At 43.3% G+C, this 27,077-nt stretch overlaps 2 protein-coding genes across 7 annotated transcripts in view; one reads left to right on the top strand and one right to left on the bottom strand.

Moving 5' to 3' along the window:
• RARS2 (arginyl-tRNA synthetase 2, mitochondrial) overlaps positions 1 to 18,629 on the bottom strand; it is a gene marked incomplete at its 5' end in the record, with an annotated part of 37,896 nt that extends 19,267 nt beyond the window's left edge. Inside the window, 9 exons of the mRNA XM_085880215.1 lie at positions 449 to 607; positions 1,048 to 1,124; positions 4,146 to 4,229; positions 8,830 to 8,885; positions 8,995 to 9,092; positions 13,408 to 13,494; positions 13,831 to 13,933; positions 16,906 to 16,979; positions 18,573 to 18,629. Coding sequence (XP_085736341.1) covers positions 449 to 607; positions 1,048 to 1,124; positions 4,146 to 4,229; positions 8,830 to 8,885; positions 8,995 to 9,092; positions 13,408 to 13,494; positions 13,831 to 13,933; positions 16,906 to 16,979; positions 18,573 to 18,629 — 795 coding nt within the window. The remainder of the gene's footprint in view (positions 1 to 448; positions 608 to 1,047; positions 1,125 to 4,145; positions 4,230 to 8,829; positions 8,886 to 8,994; positions 9,093 to 13,407; positions 13,495 to 13,830; positions 13,934 to 16,905; positions 16,980 to 18,572) is intronic.
• Positions 18,630 to 18,747: 118 nt separating this feature from the next.
• Positions 18,748 to 27,077, top strand: part of ORC3 (origin recognition complex subunit 3) — a 119,872-nt gene continuing 111,542 nt past the window's right edge. For 4 of the 6 annotated variants that reach the window (XR_015057857.1, XM_085880169.1, XM_085880198.1 and 1 more), the window contains exons 1-3: positions 19,054 to 19,121; positions 22,977 to 23,025; positions 23,151 to 23,251. Coding sequence is in view for 2 of the 6 variants with exons in the window: in XM_085880178.1 (XP_085736304.1) it covers positions 19,095 to 19,121; positions 22,977 to 23,025; positions 23,151 to 23,251 (177 nt within the window). In the remaining 4 variants the exon portion in view is untranslated. Of the gene's footprint in view, positions 18,960 to 19,053; positions 19,122 to 22,976; positions 23,026 to 23,150; positions 23,252 to 27,077 lie in introns of those variants that run through there. The other 2 variants (XM_085880178.1, XM_085880188.1) reach the window with 2 other exon arrangements.

Below are 27,077 nucleotides of genomic sequence, written 5' to 3'. Positions count from 1 at the left end.
TGGAAGATGCTTTGTTTTGTAGTTCCTGTATTGTTATATTTTGGTCGATTTTTATGTTATCCGTTTTTGTTGGTCTACCTTGTACAAATGTGGCTAGGCACTTGGATGTCGTCGGAATACCGTTTCACAAATTTGAGTTGTTCTGCAATTTTTTGGCATTCGATGCAAAGAATTTTAAATTGTGTGTGTGTGTGTGTGTGTGTGTGTGTGTGTGTGTGTGTGTGTGTGTGTGTGTGTGTGTGTGTGTGTGTGTGTGTGTGTGTGTGTGTTCCACACATTGTCTTCGTAATTATAAAGACAAAGCCATTTGATCACCGGTCACATAAATGCATCTCATTGCACCGTTTTGTCAATGAGCTAAATAAAATAACGATCACATGTGTAATGACAATGAACAATTGCAGTTTGTGACGATTTATCACGTAACACACTGATCGACAGTGTTTACCTTGTACAGTTGGCTATAATTCTCCAGACTCAGTGCACGGAAATGCTCCCACAGTGCCAATGCGGAGGGCTCTCCCATCTCCAAGGAAGCAGAAAATGTATGAGCGTCCTCCATCAGGCTAGGCTCACGCTCGGTTGCCGCATTGATACGGACGTACACCTTCATGCGTCAGTACAAATAATATTATGAACATGGTCATCCAACAAGTTCTCTTCTTCATTCAGACATTCCACAGTAATGACTTTTTTTTAAACTACCTGAATTTCACTTTTATCTCTACATATTGCCCTATTTATATTTTTTTATTTCACCTCCGAACGACCTGAACACTTAACTTTGACTTACACCCCACTTTAAAGCTTTTACTGTTTTACATCCCACTTTATTTGGACTGGCTTTGGAGGCCAGCCTTGATATATAGGATAGTCAAAGCAGGAGTTGTAGTTGATTGTTAAAAGTCAGAATTAGGTATTTTTATCCCCTACAAGTCAGGAAGGTCCTGCTTTCTGTTGTGTTCCAACATGATCCTGTTTGTGACACACCAAAAATAAAGAGAAATGGATGTTGGAGGACATGAAAAATTTGTGACCCAAACTTACCTCGAACAGGTGCTGTAGAGGGTTCTTCTCCAGCTCTTCCTTGGACCCGAAACGCTGGAAAGCAGCTCCCAACAGGCCTGTTCAACATGTGGAAAGGTGTGCAATATGAAGGTAAGGCACAGAGGATCCAAATGCAAACCTCCAACATCGTTGGCAGGTAAGGAAGCACCAATAAAGGTTTAGATTAGGAAGTTGGGTGGTGGGGGTAGGAAGGAGGTTCTCCACGTTTTGAAAAGCACCTGTATATTAGTAAAGAAGATGTTCATAATCCAGATTTTCTTTTTTCTATAGTGGTGAAATGTTGATAAGTTTTATGCAACTGAGCAAACCTCACAAGAGGATCCATAAATTTCTTGTGTCATTTAATTGCAACGAGTTTAAAACTGTCACGAGTGTAGGTTCAGGTCGAAACATAAAGGGTGCATAAGAGGGTGAGGGGGCCTTTTGGTTGGCCTAAATGTAGATCGATGATTAATTTACAGCTGTGTAGTTAAATGTCATTTTATTTCAAACCTTCTTTTTGTCTTGTACAACGTACATCCTGAGTACTTGTGATCAGGGATTGTTGGAAAGGTTAATGGAAGAGTGAAGAGTTTAATTCCACAAATAACAAAGCAGAGAGCTTGGTATGATACAACATCGACACAGGGAGCTTCTAAGTGAAGCAATGTACTTAAGAAAAAGATTAAGCACAATGGTGAGGAAGAAGACGACGCACAATTTGTAAGAGTAAACCATCAGCTTTTCAATAAACGGAGAAAAGCTTCCCCAAATCATTGCATTGAATCATATATACTGTATGTATATTTCAGACCTCTCCAATTTTTAACACTCCATTAGCGAGGTCCCCCACATCACCATCACTCAAAAGAACCGCCAATGATGCTGTATTTGTCGCATCGTTAACCACGATTGCTTCTTTGTACCTTTGAGTCGACAAGTCTCGGTGTCAAGGTCCTGATCTAATAGATTTATTATCGCCACGCTTTTTGAAAATAAATGGGGGGGGGGGGGAAATTGCATTCAGCTCCATCTGTTTGTCCGTCCGTCTTTCACACTTTTTCACATCTCCTCCTAAACGGTTGTACAGAAATTCACAAAACTTAGTAGTTATGATCATGACATGGCACAAAGTTGCAAGAATAGTATAATTTGTCCCTGCCCCCTGGGGCGAGGCCAAAAAGGTCAAATATCCTAAAAATGCAATTACGGGCACATTTTAAAATGAAACTTTGTATCTGCAATCAACATTGTGGGACGCATGAAATATGTAACGATTTTTAAGATTCAACCCTCAGTTTATGTCCCAGGGGTATGGACTGAGGGTCACAGGGGTAAATATGTTAAATTTCATTTGATTCAAAATTTGATATTGGGTCATTCTTGGTGGAACTTTTTGTGATCTTGCAACCTTGCTTTCGGTGGGAAGCGTGAGGATTTGTGATGGCGCAACATCGACTTCACTCCAGTTGTAGTTATTACCTCTGCCACAAAAGGTGGACAGAGGTTATGTTTTCACCCCTGTCTGTCTGTGAGCAGGATATCTCAAAAAGTTATGGACGGATTCGGACGAAACGAAACTGGAATGGATCCCAACGGGAGGAATCCCTTTGGAAGAAACCCATTGCAGGTGATGAGATTGGGTTCCACTGAAGTAGCCTGCCTCTTGCTGGAGGCTAGTGCTCAGCTGAACGTACGCGACCCCTCCTGCGGCCTAACACCAGCACAAGACGCTGCCAGGGAAGAATTTGCCGATACCCTGAGGTTTCTGGCACAGGCAGGAGCACAGCTCGACAACACGGATAACCTGGGTCGCACACCTGCCGACCTGGCGAACGCTGCTGATCAATGGGAAGCTCTGCAAGTCATTGCCGCATTTGAATCGGGAGGCAATTGATGCCAAGGATGGAGTTCATTCTGGAGCTGAATCAACAAAAGTAACTGCTGGTGCCATAGCAAACGAACTCCCATCTACACCTGCATACTCTTCACCTCGTATTGGCCCACCTTCCTCTTCCTGCTGTGTTTCATTCAGTTAATGTGCAGCTTGCTCACCCCTATGTGTCCTTTTCCCACTACCCTTGATTTCACTCTCACTTATACTCTACTGGTGGTGTTTCCCACTTTCCATTTTGTTCCCTTCCATTCTGCTCTAGTTCTTCCACGAGCCACGATCATGCACACCAAACTTGGTGGACATGTTGGGGGGTGTGACGAGAAAGAATTGATTCAATTTTGGTGAAGGTCCGAATCCAAATCTGGATCTGATAATTTTTTAAGTGATTTTTCACCATTGAGAGATATATAGCACGATATCTCAAAAAGTTGTGGACAGGTTGGGTGTGTGACACGGCCTAATTGATTAGATTTTGGAGAAGATCCAAATTTGGATCCGATATATTTTTTTTTCTTAAGTTATTCTTCATCATTGAGAAATGGGGCCAAAAACGATGTACAGCATTATATTTCAAAAAGTTGTGGACAAGTTGGTTCGGTGACAAGAACAAGTGGATTACATTTTGGTTAAGGTCCAGATCCAGATCCAGCCCATTACTGGGATACAAAAGGTAAACCATTCAGCCTGGTGGAGGTATGTGCTTAACCGATTGTTGTTCTAATCTACACTTGTATTCACTGCCATCTTGGATATAACAATCCCTTTTGCTTAAAGGGGGATAAATAAAAATTCCAACTAATTTATGTTGTAAATATATGGCCCCGAAGGGATTTCATAATGGAAATTTAAACTACAACTTTATAAATGTATTTTTGCAGACGATGACTGAGACCGAGACTGATAAATCTTTTTTTTTTTCCTCCCTGTTACTCTCATCATCACATCATCAATGTGCTCTTCCCAAAGGCAGGTCCTTGGCTCATAGTCTTCTCCATGTGTCTGTGTCATTCTTTTTATTTTCCAATAAATTCCTTCAATTTTCAAGTCATTTTCTTGTTACTTTAGCAATCCAAAAATACCCTGAGAATGCCTGAGATTGAAAGTGCTTTGACATGTTTCTTCGAAATAAAAAGTATTACATAAAAAAAAAAATGTATTGATTGATTGATTGATTATTGACTGTTCTTTCCAACATTCTCACCAAATTGCAGACCCCAGTCCCCAAAGTAGTTTGTCCGGATGACATCATCTCCCAGAAGCTCGTGCAAGTTTGCCAGAAAGTTACCTTCATGAGAAGGGACAAAAGATAAACCACAGTGTAAACAAACTCAAGGCTCCACCCTGCCCTGCTTAGCTTCTCAACCATGTCACAGACAGCTGGCAGCAAATTCTCTGTTGGCCATCTTTCAAAAAAAAAAAAATCCTTTAAATTAGAAAATACTTTTTAGAAACTGACTGGTCTACCATACAGAACAAGATGTTCAATGCAACAAAGTGTTGTGTTTTTATTAAACATCCTAGCCATATATACCAGATGTCTAGCTTGAAAATGGGGGTAGGGTGCAGCACCCTTCTGGTTCATTCGAGCTCAAGGTCTGTACACTGTGTCATATAATGGCTTTTATTAGTGATTTTTCACACTCGATCCTTATTTCCTTTAGGAGAAGGGTTTTTGTGTATGGTTAGAACAATTGTGCTTTCGGTATTTCGAACTCCACTGTTCATATTTAGAGTAAACATTGTTTGCTCACGTAAGATTAAAATCAAGAAAATGGAATTTAATGGAAAATGAAGCTAAGAGATAGAGAAAGTCATGAACAAAACATTGAGCGAAACAATAAGAAATGTGGATTTTTGGACTGGGAAGGGGAAAAGATAGATTACAAAAGCAGTCTTGAGATTTGGCCAATTTAGCATTCCCATCTGAACCCTTGGTTCATGATGCTGGGATTCAATGGTCGAATCTTGATAGAATCGAGAGCTGGTCCAACACTTGGAATGCAGTGTATCTTTCAACCTGATAAATCCCACACACTCACTCTGTCTCTCCAAAAAGGACCATCGAGCAAACCCTCCCATCTACTTCCTAAACAAATCACTTGAAGAGATTAAGTACTCAAACTTTTGGGCCTCACCCTCGGCCACGATCTTTTTTGGGCAGACCATATTTCCAAGATGGCCTGAAAAGTCAGTTGCCGATTGGGCGTCTGTCATGCAAGGTCTTTCCTCGGCCAGTCTGAACTTTTGACAACCTACAAGGCCTTCATTCACACCTTGATGGAGTACTGCTCTCCCCTTTGAGCTGGTGCCCCTGCCTCACACCTTACCCTTTTTGGTGCCATGGAAAGCAAGGCCCTCAAAATCATTGCGATCTACTGTGACAAAGCTGAGTGTCTCGGCATATTACTCTCACATCACAGACAGGTTGGTGGCTTCTCTGTATTCTTCCACTTGCTTTTTTGGTTTTGCACCCTCTGACCTCTCTTGGTTCTGTCCCTCCCAGGTTTCTGCGGGATGCACACATTTTTCCAGTAACCCTTTTCTGGTTTAACTCCCAAAATTCAAGCTCACAACTCCCTCCACTTATTTGTTCCTCTTTTCGCTCACCTGTGAAACCAACTTCCCCAGTCTGTTCAGTCTTATTCTTCCCTCCAGGACTTCAAGACAACTGTTCAACACTACCTCAGGTCATCCCCCATCCATACTCATGATCTCTTCTACCCCAATTGACTCCATTACCAAACACTCCCCTTTCCTAGGTTATTATGGTTTTCCTTCACCTCTTTTCGTTTGTTAGTTGTCGGTTGATTTGTTCCTTTTGTTTCATTTTTCCCCTTCGTTTCTTTCCTGTGATTCATTTGGCTTGTGTGCAGCTTGTTCACCCCCATGTGTCCTTCTCACTTCCCCTTGATCTCACTCTCCCTTGTACTCTGCTATTGGTCTTTCCCCCTTTCCATTTTGTTCCCTTCCATTCTACTCTAATTCTTCCACGACCCTCAATCATGGATACACAAAAATCTCATATACTGTGCTGCTTTGTCCAATGCCTAACTATAGGTTTGTAATTCATGTAATAGTACACTGATATCTACTAATGTCTTTGTCCTGCATGTGATATATGTTCAAGCTCTACTATAAGTCTTAGTTAATTGTAAAAAAAAAAAATTAGTTTGGATTAAGACTTCATGACAAGCACAATCCATGATCGAAAGGAAACAGTTAGGCAACTTGGAAGGCCTCGCTCCAAACCCAACCTCAAAAGACTTTTGCATGGAGTTAATTGGCTTGGACCGAATAAGCAATGTCATTGATTGGCCTGCAACCAAGACAGCTCAGAAAAACAAAAGGACATGTGTTTATCTATACTAACAAGTGAAATCCTTCAATACAGCACGTGTGGTGAAGAAAATGAGTACACTAATGTTATTTAAAGAACCACTTATCACTTTGCCACCAATATCTGCCATAATTGTAAGTAAATTTCAACTACTAATGCATGACGAAACACTTATTTATGGCTAATATTAAAAAGAGAATGATGGCATAAGAAGAACTTAGCTTTCAGCGTTCGGCGTGAAATGCCATGGTGGGCGGAAATGACGTCTTTCATTCGTTCGTACATGAGAGGGGAGCGTTTCTTGGTTTTTTTCCGTCAAGCAATAAACTCAATGGTTTTCACATATATAACACATTAGTTTCACAAATTTCCATTGAAATACTCGGGTATTTCCGTCTATTGTCGCCATTTCCGTCTAGGTTACGCACTGCCATCTACCGGACGGCCGTCATTGGCTCACTTGAGGCATGTGGGGGGGGGGGGCACCGGAGACATTTCAAACTCGGTGGAATTCTATACAGCGCACGCGCTGTAGTGTGTGTGTGTGTGTGTGTGTGTGTGTGTGTGTGTGTGTGTGTGTGTGTGTGTGTGTGTGTGTGTGTGTGTGTGTGTGTGTGTAAAATTGGATGTTTGGGTTGATTAAAAAACCCCTTTTGAAGACAATCAACGGCCTTATTTAATTATACCCTTCATCAGGTGATACTCGGCCACCTCGCTCTCTGGGGTCTTAAGACGTATCCTGGGTAACCTCGCTGGGGTCTGAAGCTGCCATGTTTTTTGGCCTGCTTAACCATGCCTTGACTTCGAACAGGCCACAACCATTTCTTAACGATAAAGTTTTTTTTTTCACTTTCCTCACTCAAATAATTGAATGACTGCTCATAGCTACAAATCACTGGGTATATTGCAATGCTTATAAATGCCCGGAGATGCCAGTGCTCATGGCTATCTATCATTTCTGCACATGCGATAACCTTGTGAATCTCTTTAACTAAGCAGAATTACAAAATATAAACTACATAATCAAACTCAGCAGCAGTTCCGATTCCTAAAAAAGTGTTAATGTGTCCAATTCGGACATTGCTTGGGCGTTTCCATGTGTATGGTTTTATCGACAGCAATTGGTAATTGCTTGCTAAGCCAGTCGTTCTGTTGGAGTGCTTGCTTGAGTACCAAAGCCACTTACCGAGCGCCCCAGAGTCGATAGCGGTCCAGTTCGTGTCCCGATCGGGATGTACAGTTGACAGTTACTACAAGGTAGAGTTACAAATACAGCACACACGGACGTGGTACATATGGGTAGATTTGGATCTGTAGGGACTCTCCGTGGGTGTGTGGACATGCCATGCCTGTTGCGGGTGCCGTGGTGGCAAAGTTTCATCCCATATCTTATGAAGGTTATATCAGGTTTTCCTTTGTCCTCGCACCTGTTTGTTTCGAAAGCATTTGGTTATTGGATTTGCTTTACAAAGGTTATGTTTCTCTTTGTGAGTTTCAAAGCAAAATATATTTGATAACACCCCATTTCTGAGCCGTTTGCCATATTAACGTATTCTCTAAATTCCCAAGCCAAATTTTTTCCACCCATCACGCAGCTGTTTATAAAGATTCATGTTTGTGAACATCTCCCTGATATGTCTTTATAAATGTAACGTTGTTTTTCGATGAAAGCTACTCAAGGTTTTTGGGTTGTATACAGTACGTACTGTAGTCGGTAATCACACTGACTCCAATCTGCCGATTGCTGATTCCTGAAAAATTGCTGATATCGGCCAAGCAATTGTGTGTGTGTGTGTGTGTGTGTGTGTGTGTGTGTGTGTGTGTGTGTGTGTGTGTGTGTGTGTGTGTGTGCGCATCTAACATATTCTCTCTGCTAACTCCAATACCCGTCTCTATCTCGCTCTATCTCTGGACATATCCAAACGCTGGATATGTCTGGATGGTGGTTATCTCCATAACGTGTCTGGACGGTGGTTATGTCTCGATGAGAGTTTGTCTCTGGCCGTGTCCAAGCAGTGTTTGTCTCCGAACGTGTCTGGGCAGTATTTTTGTCTGGGCGGTGTTTATGTCTGGATGGGAGTTTCTCTCCGGCCAGCTTGTCTCCGGCCGTATCTGGGCGGTATTTGTCTCCGGACATGTCCGGGCGGTATTTATAGTGTGACCGGTACAAAATGGATTTCAGACATTATTTTGTTTCCATCTTCACTGTTATTCTCTGCAGAAGCATTATGATGAGAGTATAAATCATAATTAATGCCCTTCCTCTGCCTTCCCTTCCTCTCACCTCACACTGCCTTCCCTTCCCTCACTTTTCCTCCCTCCTCACTTTCCCTCCCTCCTCACTTTTCCTCCCTCCTCACTTTCCCTCCATCGTCGCTCCTCATCCCTCCTCTTTCCTCATCCCTCCTCTCTCTTTCCCCTTATACCTCCCCCTCTCCCTCGCCCCCTCTTTTTCTCCCCACTCTCAGTATTCCGGTCAGCAAAGCGACCGGTGGAATTTGCTAGTAAATAATAAAAATAGAAGAGAAGAGGCATACACATTTCCTACCTATTATTGTGGAACGAACATGGCCAGCATGGAACTTTTTTGCAATGTTGGGTGAGCTGTGGAATCATACAAGCACAACATTAACACACGAATATAGCACTAAAGTGTATCCATTAACTACATACTAAAAATAATTAATTGTAATTGTGTTGCAATGCATCTTGCCTGAACTCAACAACAACCTTCTGTGAAATGTGGTTGTGCAAGAGACCATGGGACACTCCGTAACACGCTCCATCAGTTGATACTCGCTGTAGCACTATCTGGTCAACCAAAGAAACGTAAAACACCATCTTAACAAGTAAATATTAACAACATAATACATAACAAAATGGTGATTAAAAGGCCTTGTGAATTTTCCTGCTTCACACATGTTCCCTTCTCTGGTCCATTCACATCCCTCACATGATTTGGAGATGTCGTCATATTATTTATTTCTCGCAAAATCGAAGATTTGCAAGTACTGTACTGTATATTGGTTGGTCTGGTCTGTGATTCTGTTTGTCTATGCCAATCGCCAGGTCACAATTTTAGACCGATCTTCACACAACTTCAGGAAATGGTAGAGTTCGTCATAAGCAAGAAGCCCATTGATTTTGAGGTCAACATCTTTGTGGAATTTCTAAAATCATCAATTTTCATCCGATTGACTTGAAATTTGAACAGGCTTTGCATATCATGTCACTAAATTCAACCACCGATTATTTTAGAGGTCAAAGTTATTTTATGGATTTCAAAAGTATTGTGCTTTGCACGACGTCTTTCTTGTTTATATATATATATATATATATGGAGGAAAGATTGAAAGTAACAGAGGGAGAGGGGGGAAGACATTACACAAGAAAAATACAGCCGAGCCAACGCATGCCCCCCTGACAGCCCTTTCACAAAGCACCAATGACTAGCGATACAAAGACTAATGAAATAACTGATCCTCGGGTGACCTACGTGTCAATGTATGTTCTCCCCTGGGGTAAGTTTTCCAAAACCATAACAACATATATAATAAACAGGAAAAAATTCCTGCATTGGGTAGTGTGAAAATTACTGACTCAACGCGGGACTCTTCGCTTTTGCAGCAACAGCCCACTGAGCTATTGAATCTTTGGAATATCTGCAGAAATTTCTCACACTAACACTGCAAGGTGTGTGTGTGTGTGTGTGTGTTTTTAGGTAGGTGTATTAGAGATAAACCTAATTTTGAAATGTTTTTTTTTTTGTATACCTTGTCGAGGCTCGTATGAGAGCTGACACACAACACACATCAAGGGGGGGCATGAGACAGGAGGGGAGGGAGTGGGAAGGACAAAACAGTGGGGAACAGAGACATTAGGATGGGATAAGAGGTGGTGGTGAACAGCTGTTTTGAATGCCTGGAGGGAAGAATGGGAATGAGGTGACTCAATTGCAGTTGAGGTGACAATATATATGTAATGAGTCACCCGATCAAGATCGGATTAATTCGATTTCAGTAAACCATCAAGAACATTGATGTTTAAAGCTGGAGCAAAAATTAACCGAAGAGTGCACCATTGCAATGATGGGCCAAATGGCCGACTTTCCTTGTTTGAGGTCAGTTTTGATTTTCAGATGTACAAACACCCATACACACAGATAATTTCCTTGTTGGGGGGGGGGGAGAGTAGTACCCATGACTTGACCCTGGGTACCCCCAGCAGGTATAAAAATTTGGTGGATTGGTCAAGGGGCATGGAATTGTATGGAAATCAAAGAAGCGTCTTCACGCACAGGAACACGTGTGAATACTTTAGAGGCCTGGTAGGTTTCCGTTCCATCTCCTGAAACCCACCCACGTGTGGAGATAACAGCCAACAGCTTGGAAACCGTCATTCCCCAAGGCAATGGCACACAGCATATCGCGGTTCCTGAAATAGTTATTTCGTTATTATTTGTTTGAGATAGCCCTTCCCTTATGTGTAATGGGTTTATGGACCAATATGTGTTGTGTGGGATTCAGTAGATTTTTTTTCCATATTCATAAAAGGAGCGATCAGTGATCACTCAAGAAAGTCCCGAGTAGTTGTCGCCTTCGAGGCAACCCCACAGATATGCACCTTTTCCAGTTTCTTCTCTGCACCTCATTTACACCCTCACCTGCACTTCCTCAGACCACGCACCTTAGGCACCATCAGTGTTCTTCCTCTTCCCCCCTCCTCAGTGACTGGGCCATGCAGGTTCGTCAACCCCGCTTGGTAATCCAGAGGTCGCAACCACCTCGTTCTTTTCTCATCTTTCTTGATGTCTAACTTTCCTCGAATTGTTTCTGATGGCACCTGTCATGTTAACTTAAGTAAGACTGTAGAAGAACTTAGATCGGTGTAGTTCTGCCCTGTCTTCTTTTGTGCTTAACTATTTCTTTTGCCCACCTCACCAATCCTAGCTTGTCGCCAATGTACATATCTCCCCTCTAATAAAACCATTGCTTGCTGTACCACATAACTTTCCGCGTCCTTGCTATAAATAAATTGCATGTGATTGTAAATGTACCCAGCTCGTCGTGTCTTTTCCTCCATTGGTCCAGCATAGTCCGCATGTATTGTTAATAATAATAATAATAGTAGTAATACCATTCCTTTTGTGCCATAACGTGCATAGGGCTGCCGACGCAGTTTCATTGGCAAGGAGTACAGTACTGGACGGGTCCCCACTCTGACACAGGTTACCCTGAATGGCTTATTCCATTGTTCCTCAGTAAGCTGTTACTCATTTTGCCGACCTCGGAAGGATGACAGGCTGAGTCAACCCACTTGGTGTTATTTCAAGGGATTGACCCTGAGATCTTAAGCCAGCCACCTTAACCATTAAGCCAACACCGGGCATAAATTGTGGCTGTGGCGATTTTGTGTTTTTAATTTAATTTGTATTTTTTTTATAAAATGTCGAGGCTCATATGAGAGCTAACACACAGAACAAACAAGGGGAGCAGGAGACAAGAGGGGTGGGAGAGAGAGAAGGACAAAACGGTGGGGGAACTGTGGAAGGGAGAGGGATGGGGCGGGGTACACAGGGTGATCCAACTTTCCTCAATGGCAAAAGTTGAGGTTGAGGCGAAAGCCACCAGCCTCCGTGGCTTGGCGAGTTGGTAGTCAACCATGAAGCATGTATTGTTAGCCGGGAAGCTATAGCCCACATGATTTGCTCTTGTTAGCCAGCGTACACTCACTGTATTGCTTGGTGGTAATCCTATTGTGCACTGGCATGAGCCCCCTTTGATACTGTTGTCCAAAGGAAAGGTAACATGCAAAGTCGTGATAATCTTGCCAGGGTTGGCGGTACCAATCAGCGTTTGTAGTTGAATAGCAACCTGCTGAGCTGCAGAGTTATCCGTGGCTGGTGGCAGCAGGACCAGGTGTTCAAGAGGAACTCGAGCGCTTCCCCTCATGGCGGACCTTGAACCCCGGGCCATAATTCCACACACACACACACACACACACACACACACACTGAAACCTGGGAGGGCTACGTTCCACCTCGGAGACACATATCTCTGTCTCTCTCTCTGTCTCTCCCTCTCTCTCTCTCTCTCTCTCTCTGTCTCTGTCTCTCTCTCTCTCTCTGTCTCTCTCTGTCTCCGGACATGGCCGGGCAGTGATTATGTCTGCAGAGTGTTTGTCTCTGGACATATCCTGGCGATGTTTGTCTCTGGGTGGTATTTATAGTACGACCGGTAGAAAATGTATTTCAGACATTATTTTGTTCACATCTTCACTGTTATTCTTCTGTGCAGAATCATTTTGATGAGACAGTATGAATCGTAATTAACACCCCACCGCACGTCTGTCTTCCCTTCCTCTCACCTCATGCTGCCTTCCCTTTCCCACCGCTCCTCACTCTCCCTGTCTTTCACGCTCCACCTCCTCACTCTTCCCTGCACCTCTTTTTCTCCCCCCTCTTTGTATTCCTGTCAGCAAAGCGACGGGTGGTATTTGTTCATATGTACAGTATATATATATATATATATATATATATATATATATATATATATATATATATATATATATATATATATATATATATATATATATTTTGTCCGTCTCACCCAGAAACATGAAAATGCTCCTCAGGGAGAAACAAATTATTTGTGAAACATTGTTTCAAATAAATCCCCCCAAAATTATTTGCTGTTAAGAAATATATAACCTCCCATTTTGAGCTGTTTCAACGAGTGCAAGAATAAAAGGGTTCCTTTTTTTAACATCATGGTATTTTTACGTCCTTCTGCCAGTCTGTTATATTTGCATGGTAGTTTTACCAAACTTATAATTGCTTATGATGAGTGCATTAAGTACAATTGAGGTGCAATTCTCTGATCTGTATTTTAAATGCACCTTATGGCATCAAATCAAGCAGTTTTGAGTTTTTGAGACTTCATCAGTTTTTCACATTTTGACTAAAAATATCAAGGTCAACAGATCATGAGAACAAAAAATACGTACTCAAGTCCAAGGTTTTGTAACACATTTCATACTAAAACCAGTCGGTTAAAATTAACTGTACATTCACACTTTTAACACTTGCACTGGTTACTGGCCACATTAAGTGGAAAAGATGACTGACCTGGGCCAGTAATGGTCTCCGAATGGTGAACTCGAGCCAAGCGGAGCCTGGGGCACTTGTGACACAAATATTGCCATCACTTCTCACCTGTAGTGAATTCATTTTACATATTGTAAATACTAATAGCACAAGGTAACTGAGGGATCAGACAGACATGAGCGATAAAACTTGATGAAACTTTTTTTTTTCAAATTTACCACATCAATGTAAAGATTTAAATTTATTGTTCCCCTTATCGTGCCTTAATACGAGTTCGAACAAAACCTACAGATCTGGCACTCAAACCATAAGAAAGAAGAAGAAAAAAACCCGTACAACTAAAACACCTGGAGTGATCTCTGTTGGGTAAAATCCCAAAGGATTATTAAGATAATGCAAGTGGTAATTCACAATGCACTGGGTGAGGCTTTTCTTGCAACAAACCTGCCGGGAAATATTCTCAACGATCGCCTTTGGTTCAGCTTTGCTGGCAATGATGTCCCTCTCCAACAACTCCTGCACAGGCAAATGGAAGTCGGCCTTTGGCCTGCAGCACATTCACATGGCTTAGTCGACGGTTTGTGCGGCCACACACGAGTCTCGCAGGGGACTTCATATTATATCGAATTTGAAGGTTTACGTCATTAGAAGCTTCATGTCGATTAGCTATGTATGAGGAGTCACATGAGGCATGACAGGGAAAGAATTGAGAGATTTTTGGGGATTGAAGATATCGCCGCAGGGCATTATCATGGACCACGAGCCAAAAGAGAGACAGTTTGCAACGGTAACATGGATTGACATGTTTACATTGTTGCGGACCGGGGTTCAAGGTTCGCCACGAGGGAAAACACTCGAGTTCCTCTCGAACACCCAATCCTGAGGCCACCAGCCAAGGATAACTCCGTGGGTTGCTCGTCAACCAAAACGCCAATTGGTACTGCCAATCCTGGCAGGGTTGTCACGACTTTGTGTGTTACTGTTTCCGGTAGATTGACAGCATCATTGGAGGCTCGTGCCCTCGATGCACACTTGCTTCAGGTTACCTGATCAGGTGCAGCCGAGCAGAGCTGCCAAGTATGCACCGGCTAACGTGTAGAGCCAATTGACGGAGTAAACTTCCCAGCTAACAAAACATGCGGGCTACGCTGGACCAATGGAGGAAAGTATGCTATGAGCTGGCTGAATTGCAACACAGAATATTTAATGAAAATAAGGAAAGCACGAGGAAATGTGGCATGGCATGGGCATGGGCAAGCAATGGGTGTATTTCCACAGGGAAGATACGTACAGCAGGGCATGCAAGAATTGGTGCGGAAAAAGAAATACAGTTATACAGTAAGCAAAAAGAGGACGTAGTGCAGAGCTCACCCAGTACTAATTCATAGACAATCTTACATAAAGTTTAACAAAACAGACGCCATCAAGGTCATTCAGAGGAAGGGTATATTTAAAGAGAAGACAATAAAAAGACAAGGTGGTTTCGAACTCTTTGCTCACCAAACAGCATGGACGAACCTGGGCAACCCAAACACTGAGGAGGGTAAAAGAGGAGGAATACTAGGATGTCTACGATGTGTAGTTTGAAGAGGTGTGAGTGAGGGTGGGGGTGAGGTGCAAGTGAGGTGCAAGGAGGAAACTGAAGAGAGCTGCGTGTCTGTGGGGTCTCTCTGAAAAGAACGGTTGGCGGGACTTGCTCTCGCTGATTGCTCTTATGTGTCCACAGCAAACAAAATGGAAAAAGAGAGAGACAACGTGCAAGAAGATGGCTCACTTATGTGTGCGATTATCTATAAATGTTCATGTTTTATCAGCTTGGCCCTAATGAATATGCTCGGTATGGCACCTGGATCGTTCGCCTACCCAGCGCTCCATTGCACAAACTTCGTTCCACCGGCTCCGACCCGAAAGCTCCTTTTCATAACTCCGTTCCACCTTTCGCCACGTACAGCCGACCAAGCCAAGAAAGAGATCTTTGTGTCTGGAATGCATTGCTTACGTAGTTACGGAGTGGAGGCGGAGTCTGGATGTGGATTAAACAGGTCGTTAGGCAGAGTGTCTGAGTCTTATGGTACCTCCATTGGTGCACGCACAATTACCCCCAGCCAGTACCGCCCACGCGAGGCCTGAGCCGTGGAGGGGCTGCCATTATCTTCTCGGCTTCTCCATATGACGGACCTCCGTACTTGTCATGGTGCCGGCGTCTTAGGCTGTGCTTGGGAACATGCACTGAACACCCAATGGGGACCACAATGAAGTGAAGTGTCAGGGCTAGCCATAGGTTGTTACATGGCGATTAGCACTCACACACGCTTTGAGTTACAAACGTCATAGTATCCAGCTCCAAAGTGTCTGCCATGGGTACATTGTGCTCCTTGTTTCCACTACTCCCAAAGCGGCGGCAGGCATCTGTGGTGATTGTGGTTGAGGCGATGGGAGAGGCGGCGGAGCGGGTGAGTTGTGTCATGATGGTTCGCTGTGGTTGAGGTGTCGTGGCTGTTCGTTGTGGTTGAAGCGTGAATGGTGAAAGTATAGCGAGCTTGTGTACTGTTAAATTGGTAAAGAGAGACAATAAAGGCATCTTGATTGTTGTAGTGTTTGTGGGTCATGTGTGGTGAAGGTTAGAGTGATGTGCCAGTTGGATTGTGACGTGCAATTAAAACTGGGATTTGGCATGCATATGCAAATTATCTGTCGGTGTCTTGCGTAGTATGTTTGCTCGCATGTGAAAGATTCGTGTGCAGAGGATCAAGATAGGAAAAAAAAATGGGGAAAAAAATCTACCTCATCCCACACAATGCACATTGACCCATAGACCTATTCGATATAAGGGAAGGACTATCTGAAGCAAATAATAATTAAATAACTATCTCAGGAACTGCTATATGTTGTCTGCCATTGCCTCCGGGGTCACATTTCATAAAACCGTCACCATATTAACACCAGTCCAGGTCAGTGTTCTTACTGCTTCATCAGCAGGACAAAATGGCTTCGCTAAGATTGTGAAAAGTTATTAAAGTTGGAGGGCACCATGGACTTTGGACATGTTGTCTTCCAACACATCAAATTAATTAATTGGATGCACATTCCACGATGATATACAAACGTATTTCATAAGCTGGGAAATAAATTAAAAAACAGGCTGCTTAAAAAAAATTTTTTTTAATTATTAGGGCACTTAAGGCTTGCAGAGATTGTGCAGATGGCAAATTCTGGACAACAACATTGAGAGACATCAATGTACTTTTTTTGTTGTTTACATGGTCGAGGCTCATGGTTTTACCATGATTACAAGGCCATTCATATAAAATGGAAGAATCAACAGAATGTTTGGGATTTCAACGATGAATCCCAGCATTAAAAGCTATGTGCTCAGATGGGAATTCCAAACACGTCAATCCGTTTCTCAATTATCTGAAAAGAATGAATAGTTGAAGGAATAAATAATTTTAAATTAAAGGAGACCAATTTTTTAAGTCCTTTTGTTTGAACATGGATGGATGAATCGGGCATACGTACCGTCCTTTCTTGACTGGTACAGCGGCTATCAGTCCCACCAGCTCATCTTCAGATATGGCCAACACACGTGACAGCTGCACGCACGCACGGTGAGAACACAGGAATGATGACTTTAAGTCTAGTTAGATCATACAATGAACCAATTGTTCTGAACTGGTTTCATATTTATCAAATTTGTTGGAGCATGTTGCCTGCACCAGTCTTATAAACCTGCAATGCAAAATATTCTATATTATTAAATCTATGTTATAAAAGGAGCAGTGTCTGTCTGTCTGTTTGTTTGTCGTGTTATAACTTGAGAACGGATTAACGGATTTCAATAACTCGAACTACGGTGAATTCAAGGAACTCCTGGGAAGGTTTGTGGTTAAAAAAAATTTAATTCTCTTTTTTTAATGGGTACATGGGCACACGTGACGGAACTGGTTATCCCAGCGCTCCCAGGAATCCTTTTTCTTCTTGCCCTATTGATTAGCCATCACAACGATTGGCATTTCCGTCAGCGAAGGGACGGGTCTTCTATTCTAGTCGGAGCTAATACAGGAACACATGCAATACGCTGAAGCTTTCCACATGAGTGTGGCTGAGATTCAATGAAGGAAAAGGTCAGAAGTGTAAAAATCAATGGTCTATACTTTATAGGAAGACTCTCATTTTCATTGACGGCCTCAATCATTCCAATCGGCCTGTGAGCTCGACCGCAAAACGTTTTTGGACACAGATTTTCACGAAGCAGGTGGCCAGGCTTCACGTTCGACTGACGGTAGCAGCAATTTGGAATCTGTTCACGGAGCCGTCAATCACTCGCATATCCTTGGCGAAAGACACAGTGGGATCTTGGTGGTGGTCGTATGGCAGCTTAGCTGCCGGGGAAGCTATCATTTCTTGAAGCGCGACTGTGTCGCTGACGCAGTGCCCCTCTACCAGTACACACTGGAACTGGCACTCATTTCGCCGACCTCGGAAGGATGACAGGCTGTCAATCCCCTGGTCAACCTGGTGTGTTAATTCAGCGGCCGACGGGGCTTGAACTCAGGACCCGAGGATCCCAAGCCAACACCAGGCAAGTGGGATCTTTAACGTCCAGCAACCGGTGCTGGGAGACGGGTCCTCTGCCTCAACGTCCTTCCGATGGACGGTGGGTGCACACATTGATGCCTGGTCTTCCTGCATGCGAAACACCGGATTCGAACCCAGGTTAGACACCACAGAGAAGAATACACATACCTGCACGCTCTCCTATCAGTCCTAAACATAACCAGCATTACTTAGTCACCATAGTCATCAGAACATGGGAATGCCAAATTATTGTATTATAAACACAGCATGATGAACGTGACAAACTAATACTGTACGTATGACGTCACACTTTTGTACAGTCTCACAAGCGCTGCACCATGAGCAGGATTTTCGTACCCGTTTGGCTATCTCTCTCCTGAACACGCAGCCCATGACAGGAATCCTCACAAATGATCGTCAGATTATATTGATGAAGTTCATAAGGATGAAATGCGAGTCAAATACAGTAGAAAATAAGCGCACATATTTTGGAGAACGCAGCGAATGTACTGTACGCGTTGGCCAATCAGCGCTCACAATAAAGGTCCAAGCGGTTCTCACCGCAAGCAACCAATCAGCGCTCACAATAACGTCGGAGCAGTCCTCACCGCAAGCAACCAATCAGCGCTCACAATCACGTCCGAGCAGTCCTCACAGCAAGCAACCAATCAGCGCTCAGGACCAACGACCAATCACGATGCAGCTTTGCGTGATGGCGGAAGACGTCCGAGCAGTCCTCACCCCAAGCAACCAATCAGCGCTCACAATCACGTCCGAGCAGTCCTCACAGCAAGCAACCAATCAGCGCTCAGGACCAACGACCAATCACGATGCAGCTTTGCGTGATGGCGGAAGATATGACGAACTTGGTGTAAAACTTTCCAAAAAAAAACAAGTTTCCACACAGCTCGTTAATTTAAAAGGCACGAATTGACGTCACACCGACAACGTGTAACGAAGACGGTTTGTTGGTGTGTTATCGATACTAAAACGCGGTAAACGTGTGCACGAAGCGGTGCGTGACTGGTTTTTTCGGACGACGTTCAAGGTGTTCAACGTCACTGAATTTTGTTTCCTTTTCGTTTTTAACATCAGAGTTGAAGAGGAAGGTCGCGCTACGACTTGGAATCATGGCCACATCGAGCTCCGTGTCCAAGGCAAGTGATGTTATCTTATTTATTTATTTACTTGTGTCGCCTCAAACCCGCTTCAGTTGGATTATAAATTTCATAATGGACTCGTGCGTGCGCGTACGTGCAAAAAAAAAAAAAGAAGAAAAAGAAGAATTGTGACGTCATAGTACCGTGTCCTGTCATTGGTTGGTAAATAAATGGCCATAACTTGGGAACCACTTGGCTGATTAATATCAAACCTTGAAAAGGCACATACTCGGGTCCCCCAGCAATATCGGACCAGTGGTTGTCGAGAAACAGCGGTCGCAGACACGCACACACACACACACACACACACACACACACACACACACACACACACACACACACACACACACACACACACACACAATGACTATCATGTAACTCCTCCAAGACTGGCAAAAATGAACATCAGTACAATGGCAACAGGGGCACCGCATTAGCGGCACAGCCATGCCCCAACCAACAGCCAAAAAGGCAGCACACCTTCTACATCCCCCTTTTGCTCGTAATGCCACTTTTGTGAGCCAGATGAGCAAGCTTAGCATATGGAGTGTGACATGTACATGAAGGGTGTCGTTCACACGCGTTCATCGCCATTTCCTTCCTAATCAACCAGTTATGACCGTGACATGGCAGCTTCTGCTTGGCCTGTTATTTTATTTTCAGGCGGTGTATGTAATCACAGATGTCGACTTGTGGTTTGAATCCTGGGGATGCGTGTATGGGATCTTTGGGATGTAAAAAAAATGAATCCATCTTTGCTGGACTCAGATTGTTTTTTTGTTTTTTTAAACAATAAAACAAGCTGTTAGTTTCTGCTGTTTTAACGTTCACTTGCAGAGTACCCGTCCGACGGGCGATCTTGTTCCAAGCATGCAACACGTTCTTCTGATGTTTAACCTTTATTTGGGCGGTGTATAAGCAACTGACAGCTGCCTCAATCGCTCTCGAAATAAAAAAAACCCAGGGTTACATACGTGCATGAAGCAAAAATATACCTATGGCTTATCTATCTATAATTCCAGCAATCTGTGTGTGTCTGTCTGTCTGTGACCGGTTTCTCGACAACCACTGGTCCTATCTTATCGAAACTTGCCAGGTATATTGCTGGGGTCCTGTGGATGTGCCTTTTCAAGGTTTTATATTAATCGGACAAGTGGTTCCCAAGTTATGGCCATTTATTTACCAAACCAATGACAGGACACGGTGCTATGACGTCACAATTCTTCTTCGTTTGATATGATGTCATAATTGACGCTGGGGACCTGAGTATGTGCCTTTTCAAGGTTTGATATTGTTCTTCTTCATCCGTTTCAGCTGTTTCCCAAGTTGGATAGTGATGACTTGCTGTATTCTAATAATTTCTCGATTTCTTATGCGCATTTATAGATAAACACAATGCCCCAATCCAGTCGTCATTTACGAGAGCGAAGGAACGGCTTGTGTGGTTGTTTGAAAGTTTTTTTTTTTTTTTTTTTTTTTTTTGCACGTACGGGCACGCGAGAGCGAAGGAACAGCCTGTGTGGTTGTTGTTTCTGGCACGCGGTTTGAAAGTTTTTTTTTTTTTTTTGCACGTACAGCTACGCACGTACGGCCACACACGTGCGGGCACACACTAGTACTTCAAAAACGACTCACTACACTGGAAAATGTGGGTACAGGAATAAAGGACTGTAAATGGTAGGACTTTTAATACCCTCCCCAACCTGGAGGTGGTGCTACATGATACACATTTACATTGAGAATTTGCGTTCCTCCCCCCCCCCCGATACCCCCCTCTCTCTCCCTCAAACCTGCTACCTCCCCATGACCACTGGCAATGATAAAAACACCCGTATAATACACTTATTGGGGCCATACTGATCACATGTAGCAAGAGTTGATGTAATCAGCCGAGAATTGTAGGAGTTGTGTGACAAACACAGGTTTCGGTTTTAAAGTCCTTTGTCACCTGGGTGTTCTTGAATGAAAACCCTTTTACTGAACTAGAATTCTGATTCCCTGATTTATTTTATTATCCCTTTTCTCAATTTTACCAGTCATTACAGATTGCCTTTAATGTTACCGAACACTTCTTCTTCTTCCACTACTACTTCTTCTTCTTCCACTACTACTTCTTCTTCTTCCACTACTACTACTACTTCTTTTTCTCTTTATTCTTCTTCTTCTTCTTCTTTTTCTCCTTCTTCTTCTTCTTCTTCTTCTTCTTCTTCTTCTTCTTCCTCTCCTCCTCCTCCTCCTCCTCCTCCTCCTCCGCTGATGCAGTGTCCCCTGTAGGTGATAGCAGAAATTTGGAATTTTAACATGGTGCCGGCGATAGCTCACCTACTCTTCATGAAGGACGCCATAGGATCTTTAACGTCCACTACAGACTGGATGCCTGGTTAATGTCCATCTGAGGGATGGCACACACCTTGATACCTCACCCCGCCTGTGAAACACCAAGGTGACAGTTTCTAGCTGGGTAAGAATTCAAACCCAAGCAAGACACCCGCGAAGCGAGCCCACTTGATCTTTTTCAGTAGGTAAATACTTTTTACCCATGATTGTTTTAATTGGGCTTGAAAGGTAATTCATTCCGCTTGTTGGATGCAGTCCTTTAATTGTGATTTCATCGTTCCTTGTGCCCTCTTTTCCAGTCATAGATCAATAAGAGCCATAATTTGGTGAGGTGTTTCAAAGGAAATTTGGCCGTACCGCCCCTCCTGAACACTTGTTGTTGTGAAAATACCATTGGGTATTTAATATCCATATTGCGGACGGGACAGCCAGTTTCACGCTCACTCCGATATAATATCTGGCCTCCAAAGCTTGTATATTTCCAAGCTTGCTTCGAAAGCCAGTCGCCAACAGGGCATCCTCCATCGTGCAAAGTCCTTCCTTGGTACACCTGAGCTCCTGACCATATACAAAGCTTTCGTCCACAGCCTGATGGAGTACTGCTCTCCCCTCTGGGCTGGTGCTCCTGCCTTTCACCTTTCTCGGCTTCACACTGCTATGATGAGGCTGAGTCTTTGGGTCTCACTCTCTCACCACAGGAAGGTCGGTGGTCTTTCTGTCTTCTCCCATCTACTCTCTGTTCTTGCTCCCTCCCTCCCACCCCCGTTCTGAGATATGTCCCCCCCCTGCCCTATCTGCGACCTGGGACCCCCATCTTTCCGCAGGGCGCTCAAGGTCTGCCAGCAACCCCCTTCTGGTCAAACTACTGAAATCAAGAATCACTGCTCACCTTCACTCTTTCATTCCCCTTTTTTTCCTCCACCTTTGGAACAAACTCACACACTCTCTTCAATCCTACTCTTCCCTCCAGGTCTTCAAAACAGCTATTCACCACTATCTCTCATCTTCCCCCATCCAAAACCACGATCTTTTCTACCCCCATTAATCCACCCCAAACCCACCTCCTTCAAATTCCCTGCTTTCCTTACTGAAAGTCCCTGTGGTGTCCATCTTGTTTACCCTGTCCACCCCACCCCATCCCTCTCTCTTCCACAGATCTAATGTCTCTGTTCCCCACTGTTTTGTGCTTTCCCCTCCCACCCCTCTTGTCTCCTGCTCCCCTTGTTATATGTTCTGTGTGTTAGCTCACATACGAGCCTCAACATTGTATATTTAAAAAATTTCAACAATATATCTGTGGTTATCATGATACAGCACCACCTGCTGGCCGTGTGTAAGATTGCAGTTTTGGTCGGATCAATACAAGCAATAATCGAACCTGCAAGCTGATATGTCCTGTCTTTCCTAATGCGGATCTTGGAACGAATGTGTCCTTGGCACGAATGCAGTGAATAGTATTTTTTGGTGATTTATTTATCGCCTACCTTTTTAATCTTGTTGCTCTGTGCACACCAGGGATGCTTTGCCTTCAAATCTTCCATTAAGAAGAAGAGGAAAGAGGACTGTAAGTAAATAACGTTTGGCATATCCATTCATTGCTGTCCTACTCTAACCTTAAAAATCCCGTCTTTTTAAGTTGCTTTATCTGTTAAGTTGCTAACATGTTCCTGTTTGTGCTTCCGGGGACAGGGCAGTGCTTTGCAGAGGCGAGTGGTTGCAGTGCATCTGAGAGTCGTACGCGCTTTGACACCTTCATGTCTGTCTGGCAGGATGTGAAGAGCGCAGCAGAGGTGCGTACAATGATTTCCAATGAGGAAGAGCAGGGTCGTTAATTCAACGAAACCTATTGGTGGTTGTTTGCATGTACCTGCATTGTAAGAATGTCAAGCAGTCAAACTTCTGGTGATAGTATCTTGAGGGCTGTCTTCCTAGCCCACAGTAGCATGAGTATGTGTCGCTGATGTCTTGGTTGATGAGAGAAGTTCACATCATTTTATTTTTGTGTGCATCACAATTTATTAACCTCTGCCATCGAAGATGGACGGAGGTTACTGTCTTCACCCCTGTCTGTTTGTTGGATTCGCTATATATGCTAGATATCCCTTATTGTCGGGTTTTCAGTCTGTGTGTGTGTGTGTGTGTGTGTGTGTGTGTGTGTGTGTGTGTGTGTGTGTGTGTGTGTGTGTGTGTGTGTGTGTGTGTGTGTCTGCAACGCGAGGCTCCACAGCACAAACCAGCAAACCGATTTCGATGAAACTTTGCCGACATGTGCAGTATTTGTTGGGAATGTGTGCATTTGAATTTCGTTGCCAAGCAACCACCCGTTGCTGTGCAGCGGCCGAAAAACCGTGTACAGTATTTTCACTACTTGTCCTTTAGTTTTGAATGTAGAGAAACGAGACTTTGGAATTAAACACATCGGGATATTTAGAAAATTTTACTTGAGCCGATTTTTGATTGAGGTTTTATTTTTCAAATGGTAGTCCTTCAAAAATCGGGTGTCTATTCACCATCATTTTTTTATGAGGGGCTTAGGAAAGTGGGTGGAGCTTAGGGAAAGTGGACGTGGTTGATGAAAAGTGGGAGTGGTGTAGGAAAGTGGGCGTGGCTAATGAAAAATATTGTGTGGCTCAGGAGGTGTGGTCAAACAAGAGCATTGAGAGAAGTTTATCAGGGTGTGTGTGTGTGTGTGTGTGTGTGTGTGTGTGTGTGTGTGTGTGTGTGTGTGTGTGTGTGTGTGTGTGTGTGTGTGTGTGTGTGTGTGTGTGTGTGTCTGCAACGCAAGGCTCCACAGCACAAACCAGCAAACCGATAATTTATTTATTTACCGAAAATGATTCCACCACCCACACACCACCTCCAATTATTGGGTAGTCGATCCAGTCGAAAAAAAAATAAAAATTTACAATTTTTTTTGAAATTTGTTCTACCCTTATTATCAGTTTTTCCGTCGATATGTTTGTCTGCCTGTCTGTTCGGTCCAGTGCTCCGTTAATACAATGGCGATTTCGATGAAACTTGGTGGGTAGGTTCATACCATGACCTAGTTGTGTGCAAATGAGAACCGTTGCTATGGACACCACCGTTACTGAGCAACGGGACTTTGAAATATTTGAAAAATCATAAAAAATTTTATTTCAAAAATCGGGCCACGAGCGACTGGGCAGTACATTCAGCCATATTGTCAAAAATTTCCAGCCGAATCCTATAAAAACTGTCGGAGAAGATAGACTTTGAATGAACCCTGGTCGAAAACAAGAAAAAAAATGAAGTTCGTTATATCTCAGAGACTATGAGTCAGATATACATGAAACTGGTATGGTAGGTTCATGGTATGTCCGAGTTATGTGTGAGAAAGAACCGTTGCTATGGACCCCTCCGTTGCCCAGCAACGGCTGAAAAACCTCTAAATGTGGGGGTATTTTAACGAAAAAACAATCTGCAGCATTAACCCTTGAAGCTAGAATCATGAATTTTCTTGTGCTTAATCATCGGGTCAATCCCCATTGAACGGGCCCATCATGTCAGGTTCTATTGGGTAGGCGACTACCCATGTCCGCCGACCGGCTTGTTTATTTATTTACCATTTCGGATTCTCCTCCCGACACACCACCTCCAATTATTTATTTATTTACCGTAAACAATTCACCACAAACACCACCTCTAATTATTTATTTCTTTTCCGAAACCGATTCCACGACCCACACACCGCCTCCAATTATTTATTTATTTACCGAAAACGATTCCACGACCCACACACTCACTACCTCCAATTATTTATTTATTTACTGGAAACGATTCCACAATCCACACACCACCTTAAATTATTTATTTACTTCCCGAAAACGATTCCACGACCCACACCACCTAAAATTATTTATTATTTAAAGTGGGCGTGGCTTATGAAAAATATTGTGTGACTCGAGGTGTGGTCAAACGAGCATTGAGAGAAGTTTATCGGTGTGTGTGTGTGTGCGTGTGTGTGTGTGTGTGCGTGCGTGCGTGCGTGCGTGCGTGCGTGCGCGCGCGCGCGCAATGCGAGGCTCCACAGCACAAATCAGCAAACCGATTATTTTTCAAATGGTAGTCCTTCAAAAATAGGGTGTCTATTTACCGTCATTTTTTTTATGAGGAGTGCCAGTTGGCAAAATACGCAATAGGAAAAATCTTGCAATGCAGAGGAACAATTGTATGTGAACCAATACGTCTTGGCAATGAATCTTCGTCGGTGGATCAGTCAGAATGAAAAGCATCGTATCCAGTGCTTTGATCCTAGCAAATCCCTCATGGCCTACTGGCTTGTTTGTTACTTACGAAATCTAAAGATTTCGTAAGTATATTGATCAGTTCCGTTCTGTTTGTTTGTGTTTGTGTGTGTGTTTGTTTGTTTGTAGGTACGATAACTCGAACGGAAGAAGCTACCAATGTCAAATTACACCACATGATTCAGGAGGGTGATGGCTAGCGCTGATTATATTTCGGTCAAAGGTCAAGGTCACAGTGAGGTCAAACATCCAAAAAATGATAACTCGAGAACGGAAGAAGCTACCAATGTCAAATTACACCACGTGATTCAGGAGGGTGATGGCTAGCGCTGATTAGATTTTGGTCAAAATCGGTCAAAGGTCAAGGTCACAGTGAGGTCAAACATTCGATTTTTGATGGTTTGGTACAGAATCATCGTAGAAACTTCTGGTTTGCGTCGCTACCCTTCTCCAGAGACAGCTTTTATTAGACATGGTCAGAGGTGAAGTTGATGATTTCATAAGTACCAGTCTATGACTGCTTGTTACTTAAAAAATCTAAAGATTTAGTAAGTATATTGATGCCTTCCGTTTCTGTTTGTTTGTTTGTTTGTTTGGAGGCACGATAACTCGAGAACGGAAGAAGCTACCAATGTCAAATTACACCACGTGATTGAGGAGAGTGATGGCTAGTGCTGATTAGATTTTGGTCAAAATCGGTCAAAGGTCAAGGTCATGGTGAGGTCAAATATTCGATTTTTGATGGTTTGGTACAGATAACTCGAGAACGGAAGAAGCTACCAATGTCAAATTACACCACGTGATTCAGGAGGCTGATGGCTAGTGCTGATTCGATTTTGGTCAAAATCGGTCAAAGGTCAAGGTCACAGTGAGGTCAAACATCCAAAAAATGATAACTCGAGAATGGAAGAAGCTTCCAATGTCAAATTACACCACGTGATTCAGGAGGGTGGTGGCAAGTGCTGATAAGATTTTGGTCAAAATCGGTCAAAGGTCAAGGTCACAGTGAGGTCAAGTATTCGATTTTTTTTTGATGGTTTGGTACAGAATCATCGTAGGAACTTCTGGTTTGTGTCGCTACCTTGTATGAGACAAGGTCAGAGGTCAAGTTGACGATTTCCTAAGTACCAGTCTATGACTGCTTGTTTGTTTGTGTTTGTTTGTTTGTTGGCACGATAACTCGAGAACGGAAGGAGCTACCAATGTCAAATTACACCACGTGATTCAGGAGGGTGGTGGCAAGTGCTGATAAGATTTTGGTCAAAATCGGTCAAAGGTCAAGGTCACAGTGAGGTCAAGTATTCGATTTTTTGATGGTTTGGTACACAATCATCGTAGAAACTTCTAGTTT

The sequence above is a fragment of the Eptatretus burgeri genome, chromosome 1, assembly GCF_056783735.1.
Source record: "Eptatretus burgeri isolate ZD-2024b chromosome 1, Ebu_testis_v1, whole genome shotgun sequence".
In the NCBI taxonomy this organism is placed as follows: Eukaryota; Metazoa; Chordata; class Myxini; order Myxiniformes; family Myxinidae; genus Eptatretus; species Eptatretus burgeri.
This window is presented reverse-complemented; position numbering and strand designations above follow the sequence as displayed.